This window comes from Drosophila eugracilis, unplaced genomic scaffold, assembly GCF_018153835.1.
Source record: "Drosophila eugracilis isolate 14026-0451.02 unplaced genomic scaffold, ASM1815383v1 contig_367, whole genome shotgun sequence".
In the NCBI taxonomy this organism is placed as follows: domain Eukaryota; kingdom Metazoa; phylum Arthropoda; class Insecta; order Diptera; family Drosophilidae; genus Drosophila; species Drosophila eugracilis.
Genome location: NW_024573224.1, coordinates 3,397,764 through 3,416,991, shown reverse-complemented (window position 1 = coordinate 3,416,991; position 19,228 = coordinate 3,397,764). Strand labels below are relative to the sequence as shown.

Sequence of the window (19,228 nt, the reverse complement as noted above, 5' to 3'; positions counted from 1 at the left end):
TGAGGAAATGTATACCTAACTTTTTTTGTATTATCAATTTTTAATATTTCATCTTTTAATATCACTGTCGATGTTTTATAGGAGTTGTAAAAAGTTTATTTAAAGAATTGACATTACTGTTAGTTAACTACCTACTTTGCACCTTCAACTGTTTTTAAGCCGCTCTTTACCTCGTTGTTATCTTGACGCACACAAAAATATTTACGACTGTTTATAAGACGTGCTTGTGCACATTGTTTGTGCAAATTATTTAAGTAAAATGCATTTACCAAGAGTTTAAATGTAGCAGAATCGCAGGACAAAGCAATATCAATTGCTTTAATGACTTAACTTAAGGGTTGTACTTAAAACTTCGCGTTGCTGTGGAAAACTATGGCATCGTCAACACAGAAGACTTAAACAAATGCGGCAAAAACGTTGCTTAAGCAAAATCTTAAAATGGTAAATAAAAAAGTCGGTAGTTTGGTCAGAAATACATTTTAACGTAAATATTCATTTTTGTAATACTTTTAGCAACATCTTCATATGTGTCTGCTTTGCTTAATTGCATTAGCGATACTTTCATATTTCGTCCATCAGCGACCTTCCTGGGTAACTGATTACAAGGGAAAGGTGTCAGTTAGCTATGAAGCGTAAGTATAAATCCATAATATTAGATCAAGATAGGTTTCTTTATATAGTTTCAGCATTTCAAAAGATTTAAGTCTTTTGCTTTCTCTTAGTGTTTTTATGACTTCTTTTATTTTGGTCATTCCGGTTGTTATAGTTCCCGCTTTGCCAAACAAAAAGTCATTTTGGTAAAACAAATATAGCTTGTTTACTTAAAAAACAGTCATAACTGAGGCACATCATTTAAAGTCTCTTACCCACATATTAAGTAGGCCGACCACTCTTGCTTTCAAATGAGTTCAACCTCATTTGAATGATTCACATTAACTTTCTCAGTTCCGACTAATCAAATAATTTTACTTTGCAGACAATCTTGGAAAACCCCGCTTTATATTGTGGTGGTCTGCTGTGGTCAAAGAGTCCAGGAGACTCTTGTTATGATCAAATCGGCCATTCTATTTAACTATGACGAAGAGTATCTTAAGTTTGTGATATTCACAGAAGATGGAAAGGGTGATGAGTTTAGAGAAAAGTTGACAGACTGGCGGGACATTAAACCATTCACATTTGACTTTGAAATTTTGCCATTAAAGTTTCCAAGTGGCAACGAAGTCGAATGGAAAAATCTCTTCAAGCCCTGTGCAGCTCAACGTTTATTTCTGCCGGTAAGTGTAAAGAAAAAATAATAAATATTTGAATTACTAATAAGCACCTTTTTTCGTAGTCATTGCTAACAAATGTGGACTCATTGCTGTACGTTGACACGGACATATTGTTTTTGTCACCCATCTCCGATATTTGGCAATTCTTTAAGAAGTTCAATGAGACTCAAATGTCCGCTTTGACGCCAGAACATGAGAACGAGAACATCGGATGGTACAATCGATTTGCACGGCATCCGTTTTACGGCCGGTTGGGTGTTAACTCCGGTGTGATGCTAATGAATCTCACACGGATGAGAGAAATGAAATGGGAACAACATATCTTGTCAATTCATAAGGAGTACAAGCTACGTATTATATGGGGGGATCAAGACATTATCAACATACTATTTTATTACCATCCCGATAAGCTGTACATCATGCCATGCGAATATAATTACCGTCCAGATCACTGCATGTATATGAGCATTTGCAATATGTCTCATGCAGGCGTCAAAGTAATCCACGGCAATCGTGGCTATTTCCACTCAGACAGGCAACCGCTGTTTAAGTCTATTTACGAGGCTATGGAAAATTATCAACTAGGATATAATGCCAACACCGATTTCTTAATGCCCTTACATGCGACATTAAGTATACCATCCGTCAACGAATCAAGCTGTGGAAAAATATCAAATGAAGTATTAAAAGTGGCGAATACAGTTTTAAGTAAAAGGTACAGGGAAGTTTAGAATTAGAATAGGTATATTTGTAATATACTACACTAGACTATTATTAGGAAATGTAGCAGTATCATCTATATCGAAATATAAACGTGTAAGTCATAGGTTTTAATGAATTTTCATGTTTTATATATATGCAATAAAAATGTATATGTTGAAAGATCAAGAAGTACTTACGCAGATAGGTTTAAGATCTAAAAAGTACTTTTAAATGAAACTTGAATTTTTATTTGTATTAAAACGGTCTTAGCTAGGCAATAAATATTCGTTTGTGTATTTGCATACAACATTGACTATGAACACAGGCATGTATTTTCTAAATTAGATTTGATCCATGGAATGAATTTGCTCACTCTTGAGTAAACACCTGGATATCCTTCGCGGCCGCATCCGACGCCCCAGGAAACAATTCCGACGATAAAATACTTAACTCCATTAGATAACAACAGCGGTCCTCCACTATCGCCTTGGCATGAGTCCATAGATGGCCTGCCGGCGCACAACATCGATGAGGTAATTCGAGTACTTTTGTATTTTTGATTACGGCATTCCGTGATGGACATAATTGGAACCTTCACTTGATTAACAATGGATGGTAGTTCTCCACCTTCGGACGTGCGTCCCCATCCCACAACAGTTCCAATTCGACCTAGAAAGATTTAAAATTCATTTTTCAATTATAATCCCCTGAGAATTCTTAAGTGAAAGTTAAGAAATAATTACCAGCGGGATCGTAGTTAAAGCGGGGCAGACAAACAGGCTTTATGATTTTTGAAAACGAAATAGGCTTGCGAAGTCTCAACAGAGCAATGTCGTTGTTGTAGGTATCTGGGTCAAAGCTTTTGTGTTTTATCACGGCTGTAACAGCCCGCTGAATGGCCTGGGACTCCGAGGTAATCTCTTGGTCATGGTCTCCGAAAATAATTCTGATTTTAGATTTTCTCAATTTTTTAACACAATGAGCGGCGGACAGGACATAATCCTTGGTCAGTAACGAGCCACCACAATGAAATTTTCCATCATAAACGATTCTAAAATAATATTAAATATAAATTAATGTTTAATTTCACTTTTTTTTAAATAAAATTTTTAACAAACCTTGCCATCCAAGGATACTGATTCACACCGGTTGGTTTGCCTCCCACAATTCGTATTTCTTCATTTGAAAATCCACAATCTATGGAAAGTAAAAGTAAAGTTAAATAGGTTAAACACATGGATTTAATTTATACAGAAATTTCTACTTTACCACAATCACAATTCTTCAGGCTGGAATTCTCTGCATATTCAACCTCGTCTTCGGTATCCGAAAGTCCAAAAGCATTTGATACACCCGAACTTATGCGAAAAATAGTGTCAAATAGAAATTTACTGGTTCGTTTACTTTGGCCCGTATGAATCGTGTTTATAACTGCGGACTCGTTAAAACCTTTTGAATATTCCAAGCACATGAGACTGGAATAATTCATCGTCAACATCCAAAATGAGAATATATATTTAAAATTCATTTTCACGAATTAGTTATCATTGTTACAATGGGTTATTTTTTTGTTTTTATGCGAAGTTGATCAAAAATTAAAAAAATTAATGCATTTTGTTTTAAATAACAAAAAATTGCAATGATTAACAAAAACAATCAACAAAGTTTCTGTAAATACGGCCTAAGAATAAATAAAACTGTGTAACTAATTAATGTAACATAAAATATGTACTAAGTCTGAGTATTATGTGGCGTACGAATCGCTTAACGTTAATACAAAATGTGGGAATTAGTCATAGTGTGGCCACATATTCAAATTTTTACCTGGTCGCTTCATTGGTCCACTTCATGGTCACCGTTGGTCAGCTGTTTTATAGAAATTTTCACTTTTAGAAAGTAAAAATACCTTTTTCGGCTTTTAACCCAGCTAAAAAAATTGTGTATGGATCGGATAAATATTTACTACACCACACAATTTATATTTTATTCACGTTCAAAAAATGTATTTTAGTTTTTATATTATATTGGTAAATTTTGTTTACGTTGGTCCTAGTAAGACTAATTTTCAAAGTGTAAAACAATATTCAAGATGCCTTTGAGGTAATTTCCTTATTATTATATTACATTTTTTATAATTTTCGTTTGTTGTATTATTAATTATTAAAACATAAAAAATACAATTTTATTTGTTTTAACAGAAACATTTTAATATAAAACGTTTTATCTATGCAAGGTTTTTGTTCTCCAGTCGAACAAATCATCCACACTGCAGTCTTCCTCACTTGAACTTAATTCCGGATCCACTTCCACTTTAGGATTAACTTTCCTTTTTTTATTCAAGAGCAGAGTTTTCTGATCATTGATTTTTATAAATCTTTTCCAATTATCAATTTGTTCGTCTATTTCTTTGATGTGCCTCTTGAGATTGATATCTTCCTGCTCGTCGGCTACTATAACACTGGATTCCGTGTCAGCCCTCTTGATCTCCTGTTGGAAACGCTGCCATTCTTCGTCTTGGAGGCGGGCTGCTTCAGATTTATTAGTCTTATCATCGTCGAAGAATTTATCCGGCAGTTTTTCGGAAATAGATTCATTGGCAGTCTTGTTACTTGGAATTGGCTGATGAGTTTTATCTTGAACAATTGGAAGACTCTTCTCTTGGGTGTTTTTGGGGATTTTCTCAGGATGTTCACTAGATTTGACTATCGGAGAAGGAACTACTGATGAAGGTGCTGATGACTCCTTTGGAGCAGTTACAGTGGAACTGGCCGGCTTATCTATCTTATTCTGCTTAGCTTGGTCCACATTCACTTTGTGTTGCTTGGAGTTGATGTGCACCTTCCAGACGTTGGGCTTGATGGGAATCCTGCAAATTATACAGGTCAAGGTTCCTGACGAGTCATACGTGTTAAAAATTTTAGTTAAGGAAACCTTGTTGAAATTTATTGAAAAACTTTATAGATAAATATTGAGACCTAAAATGTGAACATTACGTTCTTCAAACAATTAGAGCTACTATAAAAAAAATAGCAAGATTCAAAAACATATAAATAATGCTCCTAATTGATAAAAAAGAACATATTTATATATTAGACAACACAAATTGTAAATAACTTAGTTTGAAAAACGCCGGCTGAAAATATTATTCTGTGTTACTGATCTTTGAATTTGAAAAGGATATTTTGCTAATGGTGAATCCACTGTGACTGCTGGCTTTTTAGAAACGCTAAGTTTCTTTTGAAGTCGTTTAATATTTCCATTATTCATGTTAATTCTTAATATTGTTTTAATTTGTTTAGAGCATCAGATGGAAACAAGTTCACTCAACTAGTTCTTTTTATAAATATTGATTCTTTTCCTATTTAGAGATGAGCGGTGCGACGATGATTTGAAAATAATTGTTATATAGGGAATTGGAACAGAGCAATACTAAAAGAGTCAACACAATTTATAATAATAATAAGTTCGCCATTATATATATATATATCTAAAAGAACTTAATAAAACATATTGAAAAAAAATGTTGAAATGATCAATTGTTACAGTTGTATTGCCTTTACCAGTTTAAAATGCTTGTGGTCAATAAAGAACTGATAAACTTAAATATGAAAAAACTAAAATCAATCGACATATAAAAATAAAACTATAATATGACTCAAAATAAAAAATATAACATGAACAAAAAACAAACATCTTTATAACATCTCGAAAGTGATATAACTGGTCCTTCTTATCGATTGTACTATCGATAACAAACCTCCGTGCGAGTTGGCAGTCAACCCGGCAATTTTTTTAGACTACGTGTCTAAGCGAAGAATGTGTCGTTGCATTTCAGAACGGTTTTAATTTTCAAGTTAGTGGCTGGAATAAGGACATGAATCGGACGCCGAAGATGCTGAACAGCAAGGTGGCTGGCTACAGCAGCCTCATTACATTCGCCATCCTGTTAATTGCCTGGCTGGCCGGATTTTCCTCTCGCCTCTTCGCCGTAATCCGCTTCGAGTCGATTATCCATGAGTTTGATCCGTGGTTTAACTACCGGGCCACCGCCTACATGGTGCAGAATGGTTGGTACAACTTCCTTAACTGGTTCGATGAGCGGGCCTGGTATCCCCTAGGCAGAATTGTGGGTGGTACAGTATACCCCGGTCTAATGATCACCTCCGGTGGAATCCACTGGCTGCTGCATGTACTCAACATTCCGGTCCACATCCGCGACATTTGCGTGTTCTTGGCACCAGTATTCAGTGGACTGACTTCCATCTCCACCTACCTCCTGACCAAGGAACTGTGGTCCGCTGGAGCCGGCCTCTTCGCCGCCAGTTTCATCGCCATCGTGCCCGGCTATATCAGCAGATCGGTGGCTGGATCATACGATAATGAGGGCATTGCCATATTCGCACTGCAGTTTACCTACTTCCTGTGGGTGCGCTCCGTAAAGACTGGATCCGTGTTCTGGTCCGCCGCAGCTGCTTTGTCTTACTTCTACATGGTGTCCGCCTGGGGAGGCTACGTGTTCATTATCAACCTGATTCCCCTGCATGTCTTCGTGCTGCTCATCATGGGCAGGTACTCGCCCCGTCTGCTGACCAGCTACAGCACCTTCTACATCCTGGGTCTGCTGTTTTCGATGCAGATCCCCTTCGTGGGATTCCAGCCGATTCGTACCAGTGAACACATGGCTGCCTTAGGAGTGTTTGTGCTGCTGATGGCCGTGGCCACTTTGCGCCATCTCCAATCCGTACTGTCGCGTAATGAGTTCCGGAAGCTGTTCATCGTCGGCGGTTTGCTGGTGGGCGTTGGCGTCTTTGTGGCCGTTGTGGTGCTTACCATGCTGGGCGTTGTGGCACCGTGGAGCGGACGTTTCTACTCGCTGTGGGATACTGGCTACGCCAAGATACACATTCCCATCATTGCCTCCGTGTCGGAGCATCAACCCACCACTTGGTTTTCGTTCTTCTTCGATCTGCACATTCTTGTTTGCGCCTTCCCAGTTGGAGTGTGGTACTGCATTAAGCAGATCAACGACGAGCGTGTTTTTGTGGTGCTGTACGCCATCAGTGCGGTATACTTTGCCGGAGTGATGGTGCGTTTGATGCTGACACTTACACCCGTGGTGTGCATGCTGGCTGGAGTGGCATTCTCGGGATTGTTGGATGTATTCCTGCAAGAGGATTCATCGAAGCGAATGGGCACAGCCGTAACCGCAGCCGCAGAAGTTGATGAAGCGGAGGATTCCATTGAGAAGAAGACCTTATACGATAAGGTAAGTCACTATTATAGCAGACCATTTCGAAGTGGTTTTATAATCCCCAATTTGCAGGCTGGTAAACTGAAGCACCGCACTAAACATGATGCCCAGCAGGACACTGGCATCAGTTCGAACCTGAAAAGTATTGTTATTTTGGCCGTTCTAATGCTGTTGATGATGTTCGCTGTTCACTGCACCTGGGTAACCAGCAATGCCTACTCTAGCCCCTCCATTGTGCTGGCTTTCCACAACAGCCAAGATGGGTAAGCTACACATTACCTAATATTATATAGTTATATATTTAACCATTTTTACTTCTGCAGATCCCGAAACATTTTGGACGATTTCAGGGAGGCTTACTTCTGGCTTTCGCAGAACACTGCTGATGACGCTCGCGTTATGTCTTGGTGGGATTACGGGTACCAGATAGCAGGAATGGCAAACAGAACCACACTAGTGGACAATAATACGTGGAACAATAGTCACATAGCACTCGTTGGCAAGGCAATGTCTTCGACCGAGGAGAAATCCTACGAAATTATGACATCTCTTGACGTGGACTACGTTCTGGTAATCTTTGGCGGCGTGATCGGCTACTCTGGCGATGACATCAACAAGTTCCTCTGGATGGTCCGAATTGCCGAGGGCGAGCATCCCAAAGATATCAAGGAAAGTGATTACTTTACTGACCGCGGTGAATTCAGGGTGGATGCCGAAGGTGCTCCGGCTCTACTTAACTGCCTTATGTACAAATTAAGTTACTACAGATTCGGGGAATTGAAATTGGACTACAGGTAGGCGGACAAATGCATTCCAGGTAAAATGGTTTACTAATTACCCTTTTCAGAGGACCCTCGGGATACGATCGCACTCGTAACGCAGTCATTGGAAACAAGGACTTCGATCTGACCTATCTGGAAGAGGCCTATACAACAGAACACTGGCTTGTTCGTATCTATAGGGTTAAGAAACCGCACGAGTTTAACAGACCATCTCTGAAAACCAAGGAGAGAACGATTCCCTCAGCAAACTTTATCTCTAGAAAGGTAGTGTACTTTATGGTTTTAAGTAAACATCAATAACAATTTTATCTTTTTTTCAGAACTCCAAACGTCGTAAGGGCTACATAAGAAACCGACCGGTTGTTGTTAAAGGAAAACGAACCTTGAAATAAGCGCAAATAATAATTGTATTGATCTTTCACCACTATATAAAAACCTTGGTTAAACACTTTACACATAGCACGTGGTTTGGTGAAAGTGTTTCCGCCGCATCCTCATGTTGAGGGCTTGAATTGCCGCCTCAAAATCAAATTCAACATATTTCCAAACTCGTGTGACACCATTTTTATCGAGTTGCTTATTTAATGAAATCCCCGGTTCCTTCGATTTAAACAGTTTCGCGGCTCCACCATTCATTGTCTTAAGCTAGCAATTCAATAAAGCAGAGTGTACATTTTTAAACCTTAATTTTTTGTGTATATTAAAAATCATAGAATTTCCTTACTCGGAGCGCAATATTTCAGTTTAATTACGCTGCTAATTATCATTACGACGTCGTCGTTGAAGTTTTCGATCCAAGTCTCTTGACTTTTGCTTCTTGGGAGGTACGTAAACAGATGAACTGAATGCATTTTCAGGTTCACTGGGTTCATTCAGACCAGAAGACTTGGGCAGGACCAAGTTGGTGGTGTCGAAAGTGAACTCGTCATTGGAATTGGCCAGTTGCCTGCGAAATACGGCGGCACTGTTTGTAATCCGGGCTTTCGGATGGGCTGGTGGTAACCACGAAACGGTTTGAGTGGTCGAATTGTAAAAATAATATGCCTTGCAGCCCTTATCGTAAACATCTTTCCATCCCGTCTCCAAGGGATACTTCCGGAGCAGTCTCTTGTAGCGCTTCATATACTTATGACTCGGATGCGAATGCGGAGAGCTGTTGAACTTATTCACGCAGTATAAGGAGCACTTATGGTATATGTTATACTTGTTGGGACATAGCTTATATCCATGATACGACTCATTCACGCCGATTCGTTCCTTGATACGGTGCGACCAGAATTGTTCTTCATTGTTTCTACGCTTTGGTTCCGGTAATATATCCTCTTTGTATGGGTATGGACCGCTTTTGTCATCGTCGTCGTAGTTTTCGGCAATAATTTCTTCTATAGCTTCTGAAATCGGTGTGGTTCCTGACGGAAAAAAGTTGATTAGTTTACATATCCGATGTAACGTAATTACTATATTATGTTACTTACCCGTTTGTTTAGTAACAAGTCCACGTTTTTTTAAGCGTTGTAGTAATGCAGCCGGTAGGCTCATCTTGATTATTTACCAAGTATTGTTTACGTTTTGGTAAATCAAACCTAGAAAATAAACTTCATATATTATAATATGACCATAGATATATTTATGATATAATGCCTAACACAGATGATGTTTAAGTAGCGTTTTCAGAGGAAAGGGCTTTACGGTCACATTATTTTCAGCACCTCAAATAATATTTCAGGTCAGGTTATTTTAGCTGGATATACTTAAATTCTAGACAAATATGGCCGATAACGCAGAACCACTAACTTTGTCAAGAGGTAGGGATTAATAGGTACATTACTCAGATCAAGGAATCTTACTCAAATCCCTAACTTACAGATGTCAAAAGATCGATAGAGCTCTTGGAAAAGCTGCAAGCTAGTGGAGATTTCCCCACAACAAAACTGGCAGCCCTACAAAAGGTATTAAACTCCGACTTCATGACGTCCGTCCGGGAAGTATACGAACATGTTTACGAAACGGTGGATATCCAGGGATCCCACGACGTCAGGGCTTCCGCAACTGCCAAGGCCACAGTGGCTGCCTTCGCTGCCAGTGAGGGTCACGCACATCCCCGAGTGGTCGAACTGCCCAAAACGGAGGAGGGTAAGCCACGCCCTTATAATATACAAAACCTTTAAATGAAAGTTTTAATGGGATATAATGAACTACAACTAATTATAAATTCTTACATGAGAAGCTTATATTATTTAAAAATATTGCTTTCTTTAAAAATTTAAAGCACCATTAATTAGATCATAACAGAATACAGATCTTGTACTAAGCATCTTATTAAAATCCCTTAATAATTTTTTATTTTTCAGGCCTAGGTTTCAACGTAATGGGAGGCAAGGAGCAAAATTCACCCATCTATATATCCCGTATAATTCCTGGAGGAGTTGCAGACAGGCATGGAGGGCTGAAACGAGGCGATCAACTTCTCTCTGTAAATGGTGTGGTAAGTCATTACATTATTACTAAACTAATATTCGTGATTACAAATAACTTCTTGTATTTCAGTCTGTTGAAGGAGAAAATCACGAAAAGGCCGTTGAGCTGCTTAAACAGGCTGTTGGATCTGTAAAGCTGGTAGTACGCTACACTCCAAAGGTTCTTGAAGAAATGGAAATGCGTTTCGATAAACAACGCAACACACGTCGCCGCCAATAAAGCACTTGGGCAAACAACTTAAGCCATAGTAGTTTTTTGCCACTAGATCATACTATTATTCACGTGTGCGTAAATCAAACCCTATGCGAATAATATAATTTAATAGGTATACCATTTAATTATTATTTATTACAAACGATAAACTCCGAAAATAACTCTTAAATCGTAAAAAGTGAGTGTTATGTATTTTTACCTAAAGTACTGTGTTGGTTTCTGTTCCAATAAAAGTAAAAGAAAATAATTGTCAAGCAAATGTGTACTTTTTGCCTTTTTTCCCAAATTAAACACTTTTTCTTTGATTTTTAGTACGACCGCCGTAGAAAATATAAAAATTAATTTTTATTGCTTTCTTTTACAACGTAGTATTCCGATTACGTTTCACAACTTAAGAAAAGGATCGGTTTTTCAATTTTTTAAGGAAATCCTTGGCCTGTTTATCACCTAATCTGTATTCCAGGGCTCGAAGCGAATCGGAATCTAAAAATATATACATTCATTGTTTATTTGATTCTTTGGAAAACTAATAAACATACCTGTATATTCTGGTCTGGATAAATTCATCATAATTTGTTCACCTGGTGGTGTAGCCTCGAGATCTCCGAAAGATATATAGCTCTCAGCTATATACTGGCTCGACATTCCGAATAAATCTTTATCTTTGATACTGAATACAATAAGACTATTTTTTTCACTCCGCTGTTGCTCACTTAAGTTTCTGTTAAAGAAAATGATCAATACATATTTAAAAAATATTAGCATTCTGATTACTTACATACGAAACTCCTGATCGTAAAGTGGAAAACAACTTTTATTGTGGACGTTAGTCTTCACTGTTGATAGATCATTGAATCTGCTTGTGGGCATGAAACTAGCTTTAACAAATGAGTCCACTGAGCCATTCGAATCCATTGGCAGTAGGTTACGTGCGTTTAAAATAGTTAACTATAAAATATATGTATAACTTAAGCAAACAGTAAACAAGTTTGTAATGGTTTAAGACCCACCAATAATCCGGAATCAGTTAATTGAGCCGTAACAGTGAGTTGTCCGTAGGGAGATGACTCTTGACTCTTTTGGTTTTCCAGACGTTCCAGGTAATACTGATGAATAAGATCTGCCGTTTCCAGGGAATACAGTCTTAGTCTACTTTGAATTGAAGACAAAATCTTAACGTCCGAAGTTTGAATGTTTCCCATTTTAAAACAATCCATCATCGTCTGTAGAGTGTTGTTAAGGTTTTGGAAGAAAGCTGGCGGTCGGCGTTTCTGAAAGGAAAATTTCGTTTTTTTTTTAAACTGTCAGGCACTTAATAACAATTAACTTACGTCAAGGTTTGATTGAATCAAGTCATACATTATAATTGACAGCTCAGACCAAATGCCATCCAATATTCTTTGGAAGTTAATTTCGTTAAGAGTATCATAAAGTGTGGTCAACGAGGCTTCCAAGTACATCATTAATTGGTCCATGGAGTTGGAATCCTTGGCGAGCACCTCAGCCCCTTCGGCCAAATATCTTTTGATTGGCGGTGCCATTTTCCGAGCCACAATCTCTATAAGCTCAACAATCTGATTGCGTTCGGTGTCCAAAGCATTTTCAATTACCGTTTTTATGGTGCTCGCGCATCGTTCTGCCTCTAGATTTGTTCGATACTCTCCCAATTTCTTAATTATATCATCAATGCTGAGTTCCTATAATAAATTAATGATCTTAGGTTGTGTTTCATATATGTAAGTTATGAAAATATTACCTTTATAAATGAGGGTAAGGTTTGGCGAATGTAATCCATGTTGTTAATGGCTATGCACCACTCTTCCGACAAAGCTAAAAAATAGATAAGTAAATATAAAAGCAGTGGGTAAAATATATTCTATAAATTAACTTACTGAAATTCTTATTATTATCATCAGCTAGAAATATGTTTTCGACTCTGCGGGACATCTGTTGGGCATAAAATACGCAGCACCGACAAAGATCCTGTACAAAAATATAATTAGCCTCAGCAAACGCGTATTACAGTCTATCAAAAACTTACATTAACAATTTTGGCTACAAATATGTAGGAACCCTCGACTTCTGGCCAGTCAAGTTGTTGCCAAAATATCTTAATTTGATAGAATATAGAAAGTGTATCCACTGCTGAAGAACTATATTTCACAGTTTCGTCAACAGCTTTTAACTGATCTAAGTCAATCGCCTTCTGGATACGACTTAAAGCCTTAATTATTGAAATATCAAGCCAGTGAGTAACTCCTCTTTCGAACCAGGGATAGAAATTCGACAGTTCCAGGCTCTCGGAGCAAAGAGATTCTCCTAAAAACAAAATATACAATTGCTTTAATGGAATTAAAACTAAAACCCTTGAAATACTTTACCCAATTGGACGTATCGCTTGAGTATTAAGTAGACTTCGAATAATGTTGTTCCCATGTTTACATTCTCAAGGTTGGGTAAATATAAGAATTGATCGTCTGGCACATCCAATCTCTTAATGTTATTGCACACTTCTATAATAATGGATTTACAAATTTCAGCAAGTTTCGAGTCATAGAATAAATAGAGGATTGCGGAATAGTTAATCTGAATTTTGCTGAAAAAAATAATTTAGAAATTAATATTTAATTTCCTAATTATTATAAAAATTGTAAAACTTACTGGTAAAAAATTTTATCAAAGTATTCCATTGCACGTTGAAGGTCAGCGCGAACCATTTGTATGAGTTTGATAATGTATTGTAGCTTCTCATCATCTGTTTCTGTGTTTTTGGATTGCCTGCTGCCCTCCACTATATGCTCCAGCCATTCCTTTGTTCCGGTATTGATGGCATCCACTATGGCAGTGTCAATATTGCACGTTTCATCGGTGTCGTTTGTGTGAATCCAACCGTAAACTGATTTGGGGAAAATGTCCACACTTTCTGGAACTTCCAGTTCCTTGATTTTCTTTAGAATATCTAGCACTTCATTGAGTGCCCTCACTATATTTTTATCACTAGTGTTTTTGGATCTTAATTTCCGTAAGACTGCGAAGCACGAGGGAAGAAGCCGCCTCACTCCATCCCAGAATGTTTTAACATCTTCTGAATCATTCTGCATATAACTAATGACTGGCACTACTACGTCCAGAATAGAATTGAAAAGTGTGAAATTGAGTTTGTGTGTTTCATGGATGGTGCTGTAGGCATGCCATTGACTAAGGGCGCATTCGAAGGGACTAAGGCCACTCTGGGCAGCATGTTGGGATCGAATAAGTTCGGCATTTGGACTGAACTTTCCACTCCACCAGTAATTGGCCACCTGCGACGTTTCTAGCTCGTACATCAGCAAAAGTTTTAGCAAATTCTTGTGCTCCTGGACAGCTACACTTTTGTTCTTCTCTGCACTTAAAGCTAAGTTCACCAAAAGTGAACCTCGACTCCGGCCCTTGCTTCCCTTTTCCAGGTTATACCAAACGGTTAGGCCAGAAACTGGAATAGACTGAAGTTTGTATTAGAAAGGTATGTTCTTGGGAATTTTAAATGCACTTTCTTACCTTCAAAGTAATGGCAGCTCTTCCAATTAACTCATTGTCATGTTTTCCAGATGAAGCGGTAACAGCTATTTCTTTCATTAACTTACTAAGACCCTTTACACCTTTCACATCCAGGATTTTGTTGACTTTTTCTTTAACCGTCTCCGCGGCATCAAAGTCCCTGAAATTAACAAAATATTAACAAAAACCTCAAACTATTATTATAACAACTACTCTACAAAACTGCATAACCAAATAGTAAATAATACTCGTATGCCAATACAGATGTGTTTTTCAGATGCCATACCTTCTTGTTAGTTCGAGTCACACCATTTATAAATATATTTATCCGTGATAAGTGCATTTTAGAATTCAAGAAGCGTTATCAACTAGGTAACTTGAGTTTGATGAGTGCGTTTTATTGAGCAAAGGCAAACATAATTCCACTTACCAGACTTCAACGATAAGAACTTCGTCACGAGCATTATCAGTAATGGGCCTAAAATTAAACAAATTATTATTACATAGATAGAGTTATATAGCAATATAAATACTTACAGCGAGAAGTGCTCCTCCCATATAGGATTTAATGTGGCAGGCTTAACTGATGAGTTGTATCGATGGGATCCATTAGATTCTAAGTAGAGGGTTACAAATGGGTCAGACAAGCCATTAGAATCCTTAGACATTAAGTTCTCGGCCTTTATAATCTCGACATTTAATCTAACATTGGGCGGTTCCTTTAGTCGCGCCGCCTCACAAATTTCCACATGAGTTGCGTTAGGAATTTTGAATGCATCCTGAACAAACTCAATTAAACCGTTTGTGCACTCTTCGTTGTTTTCACAGCCGATATTGTTGAAAATTTCAAATAAGATCTCTTCATACAGATCTGTAACCTGCAAATAAAAAAAAGAGTAGACAATCAGTTTTATCTCAATAGCAGCTAATTAAATGCATGCGACATTTGTAAACTTCCTATTCAGTGAAGTATTTTAATTGTATTGAAATAAAAATAGAAAGAAATCAATTTTCTAAAGGTCAAAGCTAAAGAAAATATCGACAAATTCCAGAAAACGGAAATATAAACAAAAGCGTCACAATGAAATTGAAAAACCAGATCCAGCTGATGTCATTAATGGTTAGATACATTCTAGATAAATATCTAGAATAAAAGCTCTTAGTTCTAACCATAAATTAATGCAGAAGCATAAATATCGCCATAACTTAAGATACGAATCAATCAACCTATTTACTTTCTTTGTAGAAATTCCTAAAACGTATTCTTCTTAGTATGATTTTCCTTAGCTAAATTCTATACAATTCTGAAACAATTGTTCAGTTTTTGCCAAACAACAAGTACATAAATATATCCAAAAACTGAAATACTCGATACACTTATCTCGAATGACTCAACAATAATCTCAAATCAATGAACTTATACAATCGCTTTTGTTTACCGAAACGCTGTGAATAAACACATAGAACTCGAAAATTATGAATCGTTTTCCTTGGATATTCTTTTGAAAAGTATATAATAGAGGGCAGGTGCTGATAACACCTGACCCTATCCAAACTTTAAGTTCTACTTACTGTCATCGAATGGCAAACCGCCTTCGCATGGGAGTCGAGTAAATGCTTATGTACTCCCCGAAAGTGTCGACTAGATATGCTTCCATTACGATTCAATATGCTCATCCGTCGCTCAATTGGCTCTTTGAGTGACTGGGTGGAGGATGCTTTTCTCGAGAGTCTGATATCGTCGCATCCGATACGCGTACTGGATCGGGTAAGGCTATTGGTTTTTGATTTTTGGTTAGACGGGTTGTGATTTTGGGATCCGAACTTGCTCAGAACACGTGGTAACGATAGGTAACTCATGTTTAATATTCTCTAATGGATAAGTCCACTATTTTATGTTTATGTTTAGATGCAAGCGTAATTTTTGGCAAATACTTTCTTGCAAATATACAATTCAAAATAGACGCACATATTATCGGGGGTCGGTTGCGGTGGGAAAAATCACGAAAACTCTATGGACTTAAGAACACCGACTAGACCCAACCGCTTCGTAGAAGAGTCTGTATCTAAGTACAATAGCGTCCGGTCTCGAAAATCTTAGCGATATCCGAAATATCTTGACGTTGACCATGAGATAAAAAGTGTATGCGCTCAATTCGATTCAGTTTGTTTACTGTATTTGTGCATATGTACACGGCGATTTTAAAGTGTTTGTGAGCAATAATAAAGCAATCCTAAGAGAAAATGTTTTATTTTTGGATACAAAAAGGAAAAGCTCAAGGTGGTAATGAAAAGTGTATTTTATAAAGTACATTAAGCTTTTCTCTCGTTCAAAATTGACCATAGCCTGTATGTTTGCATGTTTCTCTAGTGCTTGTTTATGTTGTCAGTATACATTATTCAGTTTGTTTATACAGTCTTCGGAATATATAGGTACATAGCCCTCTGGCAAGTTCATTTGTTTATTGTTCAAACGTTTCTATGGACACGACTTAATTTTTTCTGTTCAATTAAACTACACCTTCCCAGACGGCAAACATGCGAACAGCAAAATGTTGGTATAAGATAAAACATTGCACGGACATTAAATCGTTGCGATCGTTAAGCTCTGCTGCAAACTGGAAAACTGACCTATGTCGACATTTCCTCTGCATTCAGGTCTAGGAATTATGAAATGAATGTGACCAGGCTTAAAAGGCCTCCATATTCACCAATACAAGCCATGGTGGATTGCTAGTTTGTGAGCCATGAGATTACAAAAAGTTTATGTACTGATGAAATATCAGTATCAAAAATCTACTAAATCTAAACCTATAGGTCTTTAAAACAAAAAAAGTACGTATATTTAATCCTGTAATATATTTTCTTATTTTAAATGTTGTTTAGCTTTCAGCATTTATAAGTGTCATTTTGCGTGAAACTTTCACCTTGTTGTTAATTAGGGAAACGTAATAAAACGAAGGCGAGCCCTCATAAAAACAAAAACGAATTATCCTCAAGATGAGTAACACAAATTACCGCGTAATAAAATAAAACATTAAAATACTATAAGAACAAATTATTCTAGGAAACACTTGATAAACACCTTCACATACATCTTATCACATTAATTCGGTAAACTCTTAAAACACTCTATGATGTATGGCCTACCTGATAAGACTGTTATGGTAGTAATGCTTTGAGACAGTTAGACTATTTGAAATTAGATACCAGATGGAATGTTGATTAATTATCAACATCCGTTTTGACCTTTTGTCACAATGATTCATAGCTTGGAAAACTATAAGCCTATGTGCTCTATCTCATAGTTTGCAGTTTTCCAAAGCAAACTTACATTCATTACAGGGGCCGAATCCAGAACTGCTGTACTGATATCATTTTCAGATGTCGATGCTAGGGTACTTTCTGTGGCAAAGGTATCGATACTGATGCACTCCGGATCCTGACTACATTGCAGAGTGCCATCTGGTGTTTCATCTGATTCCTCTGTCTCGGCACTACCATTTTCCTCAAACGGAGCCAGTGAACTTTTCAGGACGCATTCATCAATTTGTGATTTTTGCCGCAAAAGCGATCCAAACTTTTCGAAAAATCCATCATCGCCATCTTGTAATCTGAAGGGAAAAGTTATATTAGTTAACAATATACAAGTATTCTTAATTAGTCATCATTATAAATGCGGATTTATCTTATAAGTGTGAAAAATAATGGAGAAAGTCATTATTATTGGATTTTACATTTATGCATATGTATATTGAAAGACTGGTGGTTCCCTAAAACTGAGTCATGCTTACATTAGCGAGTAGGTAGTAAAATCGATCTGTGACTTGAATTCCCTTACATCACTTTTGTTGTCTCACGCACACACTATAAATCATCCACTTGATAATCTTTAATTTATCTGATGACACAGTTCCAGTTCTCAAAAATGTTCATATTTGTCTAAAGAAACACACATGTCTGCTAACAAATGTTCAAATGCTCATACATCCGCGAGTTTTTAGTTTTTCTACAGGTGTGCGTGAGTCTGTTTTTCGGATCGATTTATTTATTAAACTTACTGGTGTTCATGCTCTGTGGGTGGATTCATTTTCATTTCTTGCAGTTTGAAGAAAAATCCCTTCCACATTTGCTCCTCGTCCATTTTGAATATGCTGTTTATATTTATATGGAGCAGAAGCACTGAATCAGAATCCAACAAGTGTCACCGGAGTGTAAAAACATACTAACGGCTTATTTGCACCGAACAAACGATGTGATTCATTGCCAAAGCTGCTCTCCGGCGTAGATTTTTCTCAGCAGTATTCACACGCTCTTCCGTACACTATCACACATTTTAATTAGGTATGAATGTTTGTAAACCAACATTAGGCGAAAGTAAGGAAATGGGGAAGAGTATAAAAGATACACACATACCATCACTCGTTACCATGGTGATCGCTCAGTTTATCAGGCATTTTTGTTTATAATTTTAAAATCAAGAATAGACATCTTTACCATCTAAATATTTCAATTCATTAACTAAATGGTCTCTATTGAATGGTTGTAATGGCGTTATTGCCACACACACAAACACAACTACATCAGGTAGGGCTAGGCTGTTCTTGTAACCACCTTTGCAGACTTGCTCCATGGTCAACTACGCACTTCAATACACCATTTTTTAAGATGATGTAAAGAGCCAATAGGAATTTATTAATTTATCATATAATTTACCTTATTTTGTTAAAAATCCTTGCTTCTGAACGCCGGAAATAACTCTTCATCATTATTAAGTCCTTTACAAGGTTAAAATGTTGGTATTCATTAGATGGAATTAGGCAATAGGGGATTTAAATCAATTAGCTAGTTAAATTCATTACTTTAATAGCAAATTAAATTAACCAAAACGTGATAGTTATTTGCACAATTTTTAATTCTAATTATAGATTGTAAAATAAATTAAGATTAGATTAGATTTGTTTACTTTATTTGTTTGGTATTAAAAATCCCTA

General features: G+C 37.1%; 7 protein-coding genes across 13 annotated transcripts; 3 read left to right on the top strand and 4 right to left on the bottom strand.

The window, feature by feature from the left end:
• Positions 1-187: 187 nt before the first annotated feature.
• LOC108113765 (glucoside xylosyltransferase 2) lies at positions 188-2,197 on the top strand. The gene is made up of 4 exons (XM_017224463.2): positions 188-441; positions 514-632; positions 977-1,274; positions 1,334-2,197. The coding sequence occupies exons 1-4, from the start codon at positions 439-441 to the stop codon at positions 2,000-2,002; spliced, it is 1,089 nt and encodes a 362-aa protein (XP_017079952.2). The 5' UTR covers positions 188-438; the 3' UTR covers positions 2,003-2,197.
• A 1-nt stretch (position 2,198) lies between these two features.
• Positions 2,199-3,838, bottom strand: LOC108113766 (trypsin-1). Of its 4 annotated transcripts, none has more exons than XM_041818685.1 (5): positions 3,798-3,838; positions 3,243-3,448; positions 3,092-3,170; positions 2,717-3,024; positions 2,199-2,642 (listed from the first exon to the last, which is right to left on the bottom strand). In XM_041818685.1, the coding sequence occupies exons 1-5, from the start codon at positions 3,821-3,823 to the stop codon at positions 2,287-2,289; spliced, it is 975 nt and encodes a 324-aa protein (XP_041674619.1). In that variant the 5' UTR covers positions 3,824-3,838; the 3' UTR covers positions 2,199-2,286. The 4 variants fall into 4 exon arrangements, with proteins under 4 accessions (XP_041674619.1, XP_041674621.1, XP_041674620.1 ...); XM_041818687.1 differs by lacking the exon at positions 3,798-3,838 and adding an exon at positions 3,731-3,760; XM_041818686.1 differs by lacking the exon at positions 3,798-3,838 and adding an exon at positions 3,706-3,724.
• Positions 3,839-3,918: 80 nt separating this feature from the next.
• On the bottom strand, positions 3,919-5,273 carry LOC108113692 (zinc finger protein 830). The gene is made up of 2 exons (XM_017224369.2): positions 5,155-5,273; positions 3,919-4,878 (listed from the first exon to the last, which is right to left on the bottom strand). Exons 1-2 carry the CDS (start codon positions 5,238-5,240, stop codon positions 4,194-4,196), a joined length of 771 nt encoding a protein of 256 aa, XP_017079858.2. The 5' UTR covers positions 5,241-5,273; the 3' UTR covers positions 3,919-4,193.
• A 464-nt stretch (positions 5,274-5,737) lies between these two features.
• On the top strand, positions 5,738-8,693 carry LOC108113770 (dolichyl-diphosphooligosaccharide--protein glycosyltransferase subunit STT3B). Its single transcript, XM_017224468.2, has 5 exons — positions 5,738-7,239; positions 7,297-7,487; positions 7,548-8,018; positions 8,072-8,270; positions 8,327-8,693. Exons 1-5 carry the CDS (start codon positions 5,848-5,850, stop codon positions 8,396-8,398), a joined length of 2,325 nt encoding a protein of 774 aa, XP_017079957.1. The 5' UTR covers positions 5,738-5,847; the 3' UTR covers positions 8,399-8,693.
• On the bottom strand, positions 8,676-9,612 carry LOC108113771. Its single transcript, XM_017224469.2, has 2 exons — positions 9,482-9,612; positions 8,676-9,415 (listed from the first exon to the last, which is right to left on the bottom strand). Exons 1-2 carry the CDS (start codon positions 9,543-9,545, stop codon positions 8,763-8,765), a joined length of 717 nt encoding a protein of 238 aa, XP_017079958.2. The 5' UTR covers positions 9,546-9,612; the 3' UTR covers positions 8,676-8,762.
• A 78-nt stretch (positions 9,613-9,690) lies between these two features.
• Positions 9,691-10,944, top strand: LOC108113778 (protein lin-7 homolog C). The gene is made up of 4 exons (XM_017224479.2): positions 9,691-9,811; positions 9,873-10,139; positions 10,358-10,491; positions 10,554-10,944. The coding sequence occupies exons 1-4, from the start codon at positions 9,775-9,777 to the stop codon at positions 10,701-10,703; spliced, it is 588 nt and encodes a 195-aa protein (XP_017079968.1). The 5' UTR covers positions 9,691-9,774; the 3' UTR covers positions 10,704-10,944.
• On the bottom strand, positions 10,799-19,221 carry LOC108113777 (protein unc-13 homolog 4B). Of its 4 annotated transcripts, none has more exons than XM_017224476.2 (15): positions 18,951-19,221; positions 17,569-17,848; positions 14,772-15,112; positions 14,665-14,712; positions 14,235-14,394; positions 13,359-14,179; positions 13,079-13,293; positions 12,739-13,016; positions 12,590-12,680; positions 12,454-12,527; positions 12,029-12,394; positions 11,708-11,968; positions 11,476-11,645; positions 11,237-11,418; positions 10,799-11,180 (listed from the first exon to the last, which is right to left on the bottom strand). In XM_017224476.2, the coding sequence occupies exons 1-15, from the start codon at positions 19,001-19,003 to the stop codon at positions 11,089-11,091; spliced, it is 3,432 nt and encodes a 1,143-aa protein (XP_017079965.2). In that variant the 5' UTR covers positions 19,004-19,221; the 3' UTR covers positions 10,799-11,088. The 4 variants fall into 4 exon arrangements, with proteins under 4 accessions (XP_017079965.2, XP_041674641.1, XP_017079966.2 ...); XM_041818707.1 differs by lacking the exon at positions 18,951-19,221 and adding an exon at positions 18,296-18,487; XM_017224477.2 differs by lacking the exons at positions 17,569-17,848; positions 18,951-19,221 and adding an exon at positions 15,807-16,303.
• Between the last annotated feature and the right edge of the window lie 7 nt (positions 19,222-19,228).

Bases quoted from the DNA above. Each gene is read 5' to 3' on its own strand.
- LOC108113771 (XM_017224469.2), bottom strand. From the start codon at position 9,545: ATGAGCCTACCGGCTGCATTACTACAACGCTTAAAAAAACGTGGACTT. The intron at 9,416-9,481 runs GTAAGTAACATA...TTTTTCCGTCAG, and splicing joins ACTTGTTACTAAACAAACGG to GAACCACACCGATTTCAGAA.
- LOC108113766 (XM_017224464.2), bottom strand. From the start codon at position 3,501: ATGAATTTTAAATATATATTCTCATTTTGGATGTTGACGATGAATTAT. The intron at 3,171-3,242 runs GTAAAGTAGAAA...TACTTTCCATAG, and splicing joins CCTGAAGAATTGTGATTGTG to ATTGTGGATTTTCAAATGAA. The intron at 2,643-2,716 runs GTAATTATTTCT...AAATCTTTCTAG, and splicing joins CTTTAACTACGATCCCGCTG to GTCGAATTGGAACTGTTGTG.
- LOC108113777 (XM_041818707.1), bottom strand. From the start codon at position 18,378: ATGGACGAGGAGCAAATGTGGAAGGGATTTTTCTTCAAACTGCAAGAA. The intron at 17,849-18,295 runs GTAAGTTTAATA...TTTTCCCTTCAG, and splicing joins CCCACAGAGCATGAACACCA to ATTACAAGATGGCGATGATG. The intron at 13,294-13,358 runs GTAAGTTTTACA...TATTTTTTTCAG, and splicing joins TTTGATAAAATTTTTTACCA to CAAAATTCAGATTAACTATT.
- LOC108113778 (XM_017224479.2), top strand. From the start codon at position 9,775: ATGGCCGATAACGCAGAACCACTAACTTTGTCAAGAG. The intron at 9,812-9,872 runs GTAGGGATTAAT...CCTAACTTACAG, and splicing joins ACCACTAACTTTGTCAAGAG to ATGTCAAAAGATCGATAGAG. The intron at 10,140-10,357 runs GTAAGCCACGCC...TTTATTTTTCAG, and splicing joins ACTGCCCAAAACGGAGGAGG to GCCTAGGTTTCAACGTAATG.
- LOC108113692 (XM_017224369.2), bottom strand. From the start codon at position 5,240: ATGAATAATGGAAATATTAAACGACTTCAAAAGAAACTTAGCGTTTCT. The intron at 4,879-5,154 runs ATATCCTTTTCA...AATTTTTAACAC, and splicing joins GTGGATTCACCATTAGCAAA to GTATGACTCGTCAGGAACCT.
- LOC108113765 (XM_017224463.2), top strand. The intron at 633-976 runs GTAAGTATAAAT...TTTACTTTGCAG, and splicing joins GTGTCAGTTAGCTATGAAGC to ACAATCTTGGAAAACCCCGC. The intron at 1,275-1,333 runs GTAAGTGTAAAG...CTTTTTTCGTAG, and splicing joins CTCAACGTTTATTTCTGCCG to TCATTGCTAACAAATGTGGA.
- LOC108113770 (XM_017224468.2), top strand. From the start codon at position 5,848: ATGAATCGGACGCCGAAGATGCTGAACAGCAAGGTGGCTGGCTACAGC. The intron at 7,240-7,296 runs GTAAGTCACTAT...CCCAATTTGCAG, and splicing joins AGAAGACCTTATACGATAAG to GCTGGTAAACTGAAGCACCG. The intron at 8,019-8,071 runs GTAGGCGGACAA...TACCCTTTTCAG, and splicing joins GAATTGAAATTGGACTACAG to AGGACCCTCGGGATACGATC.